A 12,923-nucleotide genomic window follows, 5' to 3' on the forward strand; every position below is an offset into this window, starting at 1 on the left:
GGAGCGGAGGACCAACTTTCATAGGAGTTGCATACAAGAATATCTGCAGAGTAGGAGTAGGAAAGGAATGTTTAATTGGAGATAATGACAGATCTTGGGCTTTAAATTGTCATGAGTCTAAATTTGGTCACAACAACATTTGGACCCCTGTCTCAGGTCCAGTTTCCTCCAGAGTCGGAGTGTACCTGGACCACAGAGCAGGTATTCTGTCCTTCTACAGCGTCTCTGAATCCATGACTCTGATCCACAGAGTCCAGACTACATTCACTGAACTGGTGCTGGCCGGGGTTTATGTTTATAACACTGGATGCTCTGCAGAGTTCTGTAAACCCAACTAGATTTTCTCTCTGATGGTTGAGCAGGGTTCATTATTCTGGCGTCTGTACTACTGTTTTGTTTCTGATGTTTCTGGTTAAATGCATTTCTCCCTGTTGAGGAGCCAGAAAGGAAACCACTGCTGATGGTTTCTTTCATTCTAATATGACATAAGTATTTCTCCATGAGAAAATATAAACTTCTCTGGGATCTAGTAGTTTTGCTTTAATATTTCTATTGAGCTATTAGGATGTTGTTGTTTAAATCAGTTGAGATTGGAATGAACTGAATTTACTTCACGTTGTTTTATTCATTGTGATTCAAAGAAGAAAGTGAAACTACAGTAAACTTAGAACTGATGCTGTTTTCTTATAAATCTTTATATCAATATCAGTCAAATTAAATGTCTGTTGTGTCTCTGGTTTTTTTCAATAAAACAAGTTAATTACAGAGAAATTTTGACTTATTTTTCTTCATTTTTACAATAAACTGAGTTTTATCATCTAAAGAGCAGAAACATTTCCTTCAGAAGGTTTCAGGTGATGCTGGAGAAGAAAAGATCCACATCTAATGTATAAAGCAACAATCTGACCTGAGTTAAAATGGATTACATTTATCTTTAAGATCAAGTTCCCGTCCTGGAAAGTTGTGCCAGTCTATGCTGAGATGGATGGTTGATTGTATGTATGACTGCATGAATGTATGGATGGATGGATGAGAAACGACTGGTTGGTTGGTTGATGGATGATGGATGGATGAATGAATAGAAGACTTGGGTGATTGGTTGGTTGGTTGATGGATGGATAAGAAGATATACAAACGGATAGTTGGATGGATGGACCAATCATTTGGGCCAGTCATTGAACGGTTGATTATTTTGTTGGATGGAAATCTGGATAAATTGGTGGCATCAACTAACGGTTTGATGGATGGATGGGTGGATGGATGGATGGATGGATGGATGGATGGATGGATGGATGGATGGATGGAAGACTTGGGTGATTGGTTGGTTGTTCTGGATGGATAGTTAGATGAATGGATGAATCGATGGATGGACGGAGGGAAAATGGATGACTAGTTGGATGGAAGAATCATTGATTAAATAGAATCACCAAAGGAAAATCTTAAAACTTTGACAGAAAACATGGAGAACTGTTGATCAAAGAAAGAAAACCCGGTTAATCGGAAGAAATATGGAAAGAAATGACTCAAAACCTTTCCCCAGTCCCGTATATTGAGTAAGCAACGTATACAAGGTCATAAGAAGTAAAAATATTATATATATGCACGTTTGCTGAGACTCTGCAAAGACGTTCTTGGTTAAAATTTATAAATTTTACTAACAAATGTGTCAAAATAAACATTACAGGAAGTAAAGTACACATCACTTACGTAGCATTAAGATTTTAGTGGGTGGAGATGTTGGAGCCTCTGGATCTGGAGACAAAAACAAGAATGAAGAATAAGTTAATTCACCTCCTGAAGGTTTATTTCACTTTAATATTGCTAACTTCTTATAGATGCAAACCCTTGCAGTCCTGAATGTTGAGCCCGTCCATGATTTGGATGTCGTCCACCGCTATGTGGCCTGTGGTGCGTCTGTCTGCGATTCCCTCCACCAACACCTGGAAACAGCAGCAAACAGGAAGCTCAATCATCAAATAAACAGGCTTTTTAAATGGTGTTTAATGGCCTTCTTAAAGAGGCTCTTTGGCTGTTTACTGCATTTGGGATGTAGACGTTTTAAATTTACATTTAACATCTTTCAGCTCTTTCAACTGCTATTCATCAAATCCAAGTAGAACTAACACCCAAAAAGCTCCACAACATATTTTTTTAATTGGTTGATTATCTATACATGTGCACATATATATGGAACAGGGTTTTATTTTAATATTATAGATGTAAAGATAGTCAAAATTGCTTTCTTTATTCTTTAGTTTTGTCTTTTTTCAAGTGTACCAAGATATTTGCATTACAAACTAAACCAAAAACACTAGATAAGAGTTTGTTTTTTGCAGTGTAGAGGAAACCCTGAATGTCTGTAAAAAAGACTCGGTTAATAAATTTTGCTTCTCATGCTCGTTTCTGATCCAAATGTCAGTCCATCCATAAGTTAATTATGTTGTAACTGACAGAAACGTCTCTGGCTGAGCCTCTTTCTGTTACTGTCAACACAAACCCGCCATTTTGAATCCATTTTTCTCAGCTGATCCAGACGCTCCTTACCTGATACGAGAGTCTTGTTTGAGGAAGTAAGACACGGCCTTCCCTCCATCTGCTGCCCTGATGGCCGCTCTTCGTCCACAGGACCTGGCCCTCGTCATCGTCGTCGTGGCGATAGCTGATGCGCAGCGCCCCTCCGCGCTCGCCGGCCATCTGGTACCAGAAGGACATGCAGAGGCTGGCGTCCGGCGTGGTGATGGATAAGCTGGCCAGCCGGGCCACCTTCTCCTCCCCGCTCTGCTCCTCTCCGGGCTTACTGGGTGTGATTGTGTCCGTCAGCTGCATGTAGAGGAAGTTCCCTGAACCGCCTGCAGGGAGCAGCAAAACATAAACCATGGCAGGCAGAGATGAGCTCCTGAAAAGCCTTCATGAATGAAACATGCAAGTTTTTTTCCTTCATATTTCTCAGTGAGAAAGACGCGCTTTATAAAAAGCCCACAAAGCTCTCAAGGGTGTTCTGGTCAATGAGTCTTTTCACTTTCCGAATATCTGCCTCAAACACTCCGAAGACATCAAGGACTTCACAAGGTTTTTCAGGGAAAACAAAGGATTGGGTATCAGGAGAAAGTCAGCCCTGCCGTCACAAAGAGCTCATTTTTTTACTTGTGATCTGGTTAAGTCAAAGAATCAAGGAGAAATCATTCATTTCGGCGCTGCTGTCGCCTCCACGCAAACATCCATCAAACCCATTCAATGGAGAAGAAGGCCAGAGAGGTGAAGCATGCTGATGGATTTCTTTGTTGAGATGTTTTTCAGAAAAAAAGTCGAACACTTCAAGGTTGTTCCATCGCTTAGAGAAATGTTTAAAAGCTGCGAACTTCTGAAGGTTTGCTCTGTTCAACATCCTGCTTATTACCAGGAGTTATAAATCTCTGGATTTCTTAAAGCTCACAGCTGCTTTAGAGAGACATGATGGAAGATTTTATAGGAAAATCTCTCTTATTGTGGAAGTTATTGTCATCATATGTAATTTATGATAACTATATTATCATAAATAACTTCAACTGATTTTAACCAGGATAGATTTTCAATCCACACATGGCTAAAATTACACATAAAGCCTCAACTATTTACATTTTAAAAAGTAAAACATTTCCCATTTATCCACAGTTTTCATTCCTCGCTGTTGGTTTTTATTTTTTAACCAGTTGTGAGGAACATTAGCGAAACCTTAAACTGCTGCTGCACAGGTTACTCAATAGGTTGTTGCTAGGTAACCAAAGAATGAGAGAGTTGCTAGGTAACCAAAGAATGGAGAAAGTTGCTAGGTAACCAAAGAGTGGAGAGAGTTGCTAGGTAACCAAAGTGTGGAGAGAGTTGCTAGGTAACCAAAGTGTGGAGAGAGTTGCTAGGTAACCAAAGAATGAGAGAGTTAGTTGATTCCACCAACCTTGCTTAGCTAGCTGTGAGATGTTGAGCGGCTAAAGACTTTCATAGGCCTACATCTCCCAGAATGCTGTGCGGTTCTGGATTGGAGTTCACTGAACGTATTATCTGTTGACATTGATCACGTATCTATTGGTAAATATATAACATCACCAATTTATTGCTTAACTCAATGTGAAGGTAACCTTTAAATTCTCAAAAAGTAACCTGTTAGATTCAGTTAAATATGTTGTTGGTCATGCGAAACAAAAGGTTCAAGAAATAAACGTGAAAGCTTTATTGTAGTAAACCTCATATTCAAGAAAGAAAGTTCTGGAAAGGAAAACTGCCAATGTGGAACCAAAGAAAACACACTGTAAGTTCTGGGGAAGCAACCTGTATTTTCAGAAAACAGATAGTTTCAGAAAAGTATTAAGTTATAGAGAGTGACACATAAAGTTCTGGAAAGTAATCTGTAAGTTAGTTACACAAACATACGCTGTAGGTCCTGGGAAAGCAAGCTCTGGGATAGCAACATGCAGATTACAGAAAGTCATCAAACGTTTCAGAAAACCGGTAGCTGAAGAAAAGTTTGATTCAAGTTCTAGAAAGTAACCCGTAAGTCACACAGAAGTCCTCTGTAGGTTCTGAGAAAACACCCTGTAAACTCTGGGATAGTTCCATATGGTTTATGGTTAAAGTTTCAAAGTGTAAGCTCTGTGTTCCAGGAAGTAAACTTTACGCTCTGGAAAGTAACTCTCGTGTTGTTCGCATTGATTATTGGTCAATTGGTCACTTTGAAAACGTGATTTTTACACCAAGATTCTATCTTGATCACCAATGAAAAGTTTTAAAGATTTAATTGAATGTGAATAGTTAATAAAAATCTGGTTCAAATAAATCATTAAAAACCTAAAATTACTATATCTGTCCATGATGAGCGTAAACGCCAGACCAGAACTGCTTTTATGTGACGACGGAAAAAGTAATGCTGTTGTTTTTCTGCTGTATTGGGAATAAAATGTGTTATTTAAAGATTTTATGAACATGCTTTGCTCAGCAGAGTCCCACGGCTCGTTCCAGGAGGATGCTTCATCCCGGAATAAACTTTATTATTATTATTTATGTGTGGCCTACCTGTGTGGTCGAGCGTGGGGCCTCTGTGGACAGCCAGAGCCTCGCTGCTCTGGATGAACCACTCGGCTCCTGAGCCGCTGTCCTTGGTCCAACCGCATAACGACGAGAAGTCGAAGTTACAGGCAAACCAAACGTAAGCTGGAAGACAAAACAACTTTTTCAGAACAAAAAACCATTAAAGTCAATGTTTGAATCTAAACATTGACTGAGTAAGACTGTCATAAACTTTACTGGACGACAGAAGTTATTGCTACAAACGATAACGTTGTTGTTTTGAGACCATTTTAATGGTAATGGCATAATAATGGAAGATAAATAAACTTTAAATTCTAATGAACATTTAACACTGGAGTTGGAAAACATTTTAAATATCCAAAATAAATAAGCAAAACAACAAAAGCAACAAATGAAATTAATTATGACGTCTCTGTAAACAAAATTGTCCTTCAAAAAAGGCCAGACTGAAAACTTTATCATCCAGTTTTTGGTAAATAAATGGAAATTATTGGGCTTGTTTGAACTCATCATATAATTAAGTGATTTTTGTAATATATCCAAACTTTTTGCCATTTTGGCCAAAATTGTCGACTCAAAAGTTGTCGTGATCCAAAGAAAACAACCTGAAATCAAGCAAATACAGTAGCTGGATGTTTAAGACGGTCTATTAGAGTCCTAGATAGAAAAAATGACTAAATTTCCACTAAAAACTCAGAAATTTTGTGATAAATTTCAGAAATTTACTACTCCTTTAATTTTGCAGTTTTGCAGTGGTAGAAGAAAGATGTTTGGTTTTAATTTCTTTTGGGCTAGATTGAATACATTTATTTTCAGTAACAAGAACAGGATTTGGGTCGCTTTCTTTCAAAACTCCTTAGCTGCTGACTTTTCAGTAAATTCCCTGAATAAACTTGGCTTAATCTTTTGTTAAAACTTAGTTATAAAACACAAATACTTTATGTCACACTTTACATTTTCCTACGTAAGACAATAATGTTGGTAACCATTTTTACCCTGGTTACAAATTAAAAGTCTCCATCTGCATCTATAGGCCAAATTTGTATCACTACATGGGCCATAAAAGGCCCTTGGACCACACTTTGAACACCCCTGATTTATTGCTTATTGCGTACCTTACATACCATCTCTGATACAGGAAAATGAACAGTTTTGTTGATGAACTTCACTTTCTTTTTGTTGGTTTTCAAACATTTAAAATGCACCAAAGCTTTGAGGAAACACCAAGTGATCTTCATAAAAAGCAGCTCTGAAAGAAAACCTTAAGGAGTTGATTATCCTTCTGCTGAATCCCAAGTATTTTATTAACTAATGAGCTCCCTCTCTCAAACAAAGCTCCTCCATCTGCTCCAGTAAAACCTTACAGGAAGCCAAGGCAGGGATTACTAGAAGCTTCCTGGAGCCAAGCATCATATAGTAACTTTATTAAGTTGAATACTCCAGTCTCACGCTGTGTTTACCAACTCGTTTAATTCTCTCAGGTTGAGAATGCCTCAGGATTTTGTGGCATCTCTATTAAAAACACGTGCACTCAGTTGTGTGTATTTATTCTCCAGAAGAAACGCTCCAACCAGCGACGGGTATTGCAGGATACCGCCATGTTTGAAACAGGTTGAAAACCTCCAAAGAGGTAGATTAGCTAGTAGCAACAGTAGCTAATCTACCACACCAACCACTCATTAATAATCTCAAAATAAACATCAAGCCTAAAAACATAAAACCGTCAGTTTTGTTGAATCCTGCTTTATCAAGCGGCGTTGTTGTCAGTTGCTATGGCAACCAGTCGGTGTGTAGCGTAGCTGACACAGGAAGTGAGAAATGTGTGGTTTTCTGGATTTTTTTCTGTTTTGCTGTGGTGAACTGCACTGAATTAATAATACCTACATGTTTCAGGTGTCATTTTGTCAACATAAACGTTTTACTGCGGCAGCGCAGCTAGTAAAAAATAAAATCGCCTTTCTGCCATCCAGACGCAAAATCTCCTTATTGTTGAAATGTGCTTTATAAATAAGCTTGACCTAATATTTCCTACTCCCTAAAGCAGCCTCTAAGTTGTGAAAAGTAAATGGTAATGTCTTTGAAAGTAAAGTGTGTCGCTACCAGAGAAACAAAGCACCACTTTTAGGAAGAGTCCCCAAATAAAAAGAGTGACAACAGATTGGGAGCAGGCTGGGTTCATGCATGTGTTTGGGATGAGACGGACGGGAGGAATCTCTGTCCGCTGCTGCTCTGGCAGTGGAGAGGCGCCAGCAGTTTAACCGCAGCATTCAGATGCATTCAGCAGTCTGTGTGAATTGGACATGTTTTTTTTTTCCAGGCTAATAGGATGCAGAGACGACTGTGGAGCTGCACTGGCAGACCCCAAACTGCCTTCCTGTGATGCTTCGGCTCGGCTAATTGAGACCCAGGAGGCTTTTATTCTTCCTCTGCAGGAGGAATCCTCCCTCCATTCTTCTCTTTTATTACGACTCTCCTTTTTTCTTTCTGTTTGTTTTTTCCTCCAGTCTGGCTTCTATAACTTCTTAACTTTTTCCACAAAATTCCTTCAGTTTGGGCCACAAAATTTGGTGTGTTCAAGGGAGATGAGAACTTTTACAAGGCTCTACAGTGGTTAAATGTAAGTATTAACATTTTCACACTGCCAGTTTTCCTTTTTTTGTTACGTTAGCTCTGATTTGTGCTTTTTGTTGACTTTTGCTCAGAATTTCTTGGATTAACAATCACTTCTGGACAAATGTTCCCCAATGGTTTTGGATGCTGGAAGGATTTTTGGACTGTTTCTAGGATGTGTAACCATGGCAACAGGGTGTTTTTACAACAGCTGATTAGCATCTGAAATGGTTAAACATAACCTGAACCATGAACAGAGAGCAGAAGAAGAAAGAGGAACCAGCTCTAACATCCTTCATATCCCCTACTCCAACATCTCTCATATGAAGAGTTTTCCTTCATCACCAAACTTATAATATAAGACAAATAAATCTAAGCAACTTTAGTGATTAAATTTATTTGGCAAACCTTTGAAAATCATAAACTTTGAGCAGATTTCGTCATTTAATATATATTTTTTAGCTTTTGTTAAATAAATGATGTAACTCGACCTGCGATGTGACAGATTTTATAGGACAGACTTTGTAAACATGGGGGAACGTTTTGGAGAATATCCTCACCTGGAAAGTCGACCTTGGGGTCGGGGGTCATGACGACTCCTGTTACAGACAGATGGGACAGTCAGGGTTAGGTCAAAGGTCAGGGAGGCACGTCCCAACCACACACACGTCAACACAAACACAAAATACCCGTACCTTAACAAAAAAACAGAACATAATAATTCAGTTTCCTAATAAAAGCCTCTAAAACTTAATGGTCAGAATAATCTGATGGTTAAATTCATAATTTAGACCAAAATAAATGTTTTAAACTTCAATATATGTTGCTCATTATGCTGTTCAAAAACATATAAGCTGCAGATTTTCCTTCATAATTTGAGGCTTAGAGGAAAAAATTAAGTCCAACTAAAGAAGTGAGAGTTTGATGTCATAGTTATTTATATAACAATATATATTATTTATACAGCGCCAATTCACAACAAATGTCGCCTAAGTGCACTTACAAACAAATTAAATCATTCATACATTCCAATTCATCCTAGTTATCACACAGAACAAAAAGCTCAATTAATTATTCAATTAATTATCTAAGTTTTTAGAGAGAAATAAAAATCTGCAAATATTTAAAAGAGCAGCTCTAAAAGGGAAAGTTGTGTTTTTTAACAGTATAATTATTTAACTATTTCATATATGAAAAATAGAAAACATACATTCAAGCAAACATTGAAAATCCCCAAACCAAAATCAATACATAGTGTGTAAAATAAAATAAAATTCAGCTAAAAAATGAAAATTAAAACAGTAATAACAACAAAAGAAGAACACATATTAAAAACACTGAGTACTAAAAAACTAATGCCTAGATAAAGAGTCACTCTCGTATTAATAAATATTAGTTATGAATTAATATCTATATTATTAATATTTGATTCCACCGATCCAAAGCTGCATGAATGTGTCCCATGTTTCCCTACATTTATTGGCCTTTCCTCTGACCACGCATGTTAATTCCTCTCACCAAAGCGTTCGTCGTACACCAGCGTGTTCTCCGTTTCCTCGTCGGAGTCCTGCTCCCTTTCCAGGCACTCCGGACACGACACGGTGGTGGGGAGCGTGGTCGGCGCTGCGGTGGTGGCGCCGAACGTGGTCATGGGCGGCATGGTGGACGGCGCGGTGGTGGGGGGGGGCCCTGTCGTGGTTTTCTCTGAAAAAACAAATTAAAAACTTATCAAACTTTCTACAAAAGACTAAATGTGAAGCGTTGAACAGGATCAGGTTGACAAAAACTTTCACAAATGTGTTTTTTTATGGAGCAGAAGTCACAAAATGTCTCACATTTACTTCAGTTTGCATCCTGTAAGATTTGGAAAGTAAACCGTAAACTAGAGCTGAAACAATTAACCGCGATTAATCGATTATGAATCAAATAATTTAGAAATCGATTAATCGCTGGCTTAAGTAAATATACAAAATATATACATTTTACATTTAAGATGAATAAAAAGTTCTTTATCAAGTGGCAGTTTTAGATTCATCTGGTTCAAATGGCATAAAAACTCTTATTAAGCATCTTCAGCCATCCAATTATTAATTGATTAATAAAATAATCAGCAGATTAGCCCTAAACTGTACTGATGTTAAGTAAAGCAGGAAAGACTGAAGTTTTTATATGTAAATGTCAGTTTTTTAGCTGCAGATGCATCTTCTGCAAGCCTTCACTGAAGATAAGCTATATTATTGCGTTTTAGACAATAAAATGTTTATTTTCTTATTTTAAAAAGTATTATTTATTTGGATCTTAATGTATTTCTAATACTGATGGCAATATAACGTGTTGTTGACACCTGGAAGAGAAATGGCTGAAGTTAGCGCTTTAGCACTAGCAGAACTAATGTTTATAGTTAGTGCTTTAGGGTTAGCTCATTAGTTAGCAGTGGTTGTTAGCTACCTCTAACTTACAAATTTACATCTATGCTCTAGAATGTTAGTTCCTGTAAACCGTTTGGGGTTAAAAATGTGATATATGAGCTGAAGAACACGTAAGCTGCAGAACCTATGCGGTAAGTTCTGGGAAAGTATTGGGTAAGTTCTAGAAAGTAACATGTCGTAGCAACATCGTAGACCCAACACTGGGATAACTAGGATTTTGCAGATTTTCTAGATTATAAGAAAGATTTCTAGTTTTCAAATTCTTTCAGGCTCAGTTGAACAAATTTATTCTCAATTAAAAAAAAAACTTGGGTCACTTTCTTCCAAAGCGCTTCCTATACTTAAGTGAATAAATTACATAAAAGCTGATTTGGATGCAGAAACGTTCTCAGTAAAAGTCTCTGGATTGATTTGGTTCTACCACAAGAAAACCAAACTAGTAATAATTTTAGACAAATTTCAAATAAAAAGAAAGCTGGGGGCCACAAAAATATCAGTCCAGGGGCCACAAATGGTCCCCGGTCTACACTTTGAACACCCCGATGTAGAGTGCAACTTGTAGGATTTCATTCATTTCGTCTGAATTCAGAGAAAGTAACCTGTATTTTCAGGAAAATGTCCTATGAAGATGTTCAGAGTGTCTTGTAGTTGGTTAAATTGACCCAGAATGGTTCAGAAAATTACAAAGTTTCCCCAAACTCAATAAGTTTTCTCTTCTCTTGCAAATAAAATCCATGTTTTATGGTAATAAAATCAACCAAACTTGAACAACAACAACAACAACAACAACAGGCTCCGGATCCCAGATGGTCGAGACGTAATTACAGCGTGTTTGTGACATCCTGAGTGGGATGGATGGAGGTTTGTTCTCACAGCAGCGAGGATGATTTAACTTTCAACCAATCTGCAGGCGCATCACGAAGCTCGTTAAGCTTCTTTCTGCTCCGCGCGTCCTTCTTGTGTTTTCGGTGAAAACAGATACGCGAGCGAGTGATCTCACATTTTAGATTTTAGCTCCAAAGAGTTTTAGTTTTTAACAGCTTGGAAGAGTTTTTCCCAACTCAGACTGATTTCTTATCCTCTTTCTGCTGTTCTGCTCTCTTTCACCCGCATATAAAACATATCTCATCTGCTTTTGGCTGCTTCTTATCAGTCTCCCTGCAGGGCAACCAGATCCTCCACTTCCTGCCTTCATCTGTTCCCCGCTCTCCTCCTGTGAGAGGTCGCGCCCTGCCTTCCCTCCCGTCTCCCTGCAGCAGCAGGAGCAGCAGCGCAGAGACAAACCTGCATGGCTTTCAGCTCAAACCTCAAAGGATTCAGCAAAACAAAATCCAACAGCAAGTTCATGCAAAGTTATCCAAAATGAAAAAATAATATTTGAGCTAATTTTGAGCAAATACAATATTACCTTCACAGTGTGTCAGGATTACTTTAGTGGCAAGTCTGAAAGACAGCAGGAACCTTTGTAGTTTTATGTATGTATGTATGTATGTATGTATGGATGTATGGATGTTCAGATGGTTGGTTGTTCAGATGGGTGGATGTTCAGATGGTTGGTTGTTCAGATGGGTGGATGTTCAGATGGTTGGTTGGATGTTCAGATGGTTGGATGTTCAGATGGTTGGTTGTTCAGATGGTTGGANGTGATTGGTTGGTTGGTTGATGGATGGATAAGAAGATATACAAACGGATAGTTGGATGGATGGACCAATCATTTGGGCCAGTCATTGAACGGTTGATTATTTTGTTGGATGGAAATCTGGATAAATTGGTGGCATCAACTAACGGTTTGATGGATGGATGGGTGGATGGATGGATGGATGGATGGATGGATGGATGGATGGATGGATGGATGGATGGAAGACTTGGGTGATTGGTTGGTTGTTCTGGATGGATAGTTAGATGAATGGATGAATCGATGGATGGACGGAGGGAAAATGGATGACTAGTTGGATGGAAGAATCATTGATTAAATAGAATCACCAAAGGAAAATCTTAAAACTTTGACAGAAAACATGGAGAACTGTTGATCAAAGAAAGAAAACCCGGTTAATCGGAAGAAATATGGAAAGAAATGACTCAAAACCTTTCCCCAGTCCCGTATATTGAGTAAGCAACGTATACAAGGTCATAAGAAGTAAAAATATTATATATATGCACGTTTGCTGAGACTCTGCAAAGACGTTCTTGGTTAAAATTTATAAATTTTACTAACAAATGTGTCAAAATAAACATTACAGGAAGTAAAGTACACATCACTTACGTAGCATTAAGATTTTAGTGGGTGGAGATGTTGGAGCCTCTGGATCTGGAGACAAAAACAAGAATGAAGAATAAGTTAATTCACCTCCTGAAGGTTTATTTCACTTTAATATTGCTAACTTCTTATAGATGCAAACCCTTGCAGTCCTGAATGTTGAGCCCGTCCATGATTTGGATGTCGTCCACCGCTATGTGGCCTGTGGTGCGTCTGTCTGCGATTCCCTCCACCAACACCTGGAAACAGCAGCAAACAGGAAGCTCAATCATCAAATAAACAGGCTTTTTAAATGGTGTTTAATGGCCTTCTTAAAGAGGCTCTTTGGCTGTTTACTGCATTTGGGATGTAGACGTTTTAAATTTACATTTAACATCTTTCAGCTCTTTCAACTGCTATTCATCAAATCCAAGTAGAACTAACACCCAAAAAGCTCCACAACATATTTTTTTAATTGGTTGATTATCTATACATGTGCACATATATATGGAACAGGGTTTTATTTTAATATTATAGATGTAAAGATAGTCAAAATTGCTTTCTTTATTCTTTAGTTTTGTCTTTTTTCA

General features: G+C 38.1%; 2 protein-coding genes across 2 annotated transcripts in view; both read right to left on the reverse strand.

The window, feature by feature from the left end:
• Positions 1-9,368, reverse strand: part of LOC106964140 (neuropilin-1a-like) — a 24,458-nt gene extending 15,090 nt beyond the window's left edge. The window contains exons 1-6 of the mRNA XM_015059435.1: positions 9,187-9,368; positions 8,229-8,267; positions 5,044-5,181; positions 2,545-2,849; positions 1,844-1,940; positions 1,708-1,752 (exon numbers count right to left, since the gene is read on the reverse strand). Of these exons, the coding sequence (XP_014914921.1) occupies positions 1,708-1,752; positions 1,844-1,940; positions 2,545-2,849; positions 5,044-5,181; positions 8,229-8,267; positions 9,187-9,328 (766 nt within the window). The 5' untranslated portion in view covers positions 9,329-9,368. The remainder of the gene's footprint in view (positions 1-1,707; positions 1,753-1,843; positions 1,941-2,544; positions 2,850-5,043; positions 5,182-8,228; positions 8,268-9,186) is intronic.
• Positions 9,369-11,779: 2,411 nt separating this feature from the next.
• LOC106964137 (neuropilin-1a-like) overlaps positions 11,780-12,923 on the reverse strand; it is an 89,958-nt gene continuing 88,814 nt past the window's right edge. The window contains exons 16-17 of the mRNA XM_015059431.1: positions 12,497-12,593; positions 11,780-12,405 (exon numbers count right to left, since the gene is read on the reverse strand). Of these exons, the coding sequence (XP_014914917.1) occupies positions 12,353-12,405; positions 12,497-12,593 (150 nt within the window). The 3' untranslated portion in view covers positions 11,780-12,352. The remainder of the gene's footprint in view (positions 12,406-12,496; positions 12,594-12,923) is intronic.

Source organism: Poecilia latipinna, unplaced genomic scaffold (assembly GCF_001443285.1).
Source record: "Poecilia latipinna isolate Pla-1442-1.1 unplaced genomic scaffold, P_latipinna-1.0 Scaffold1628, whole genome shotgun sequence".
Classification (NCBI taxonomy): domain Eukaryota; kingdom Metazoa; phylum Chordata; class Actinopteri; order Cyprinodontiformes; family Poeciliidae; genus Poecilia; species Poecilia latipinna.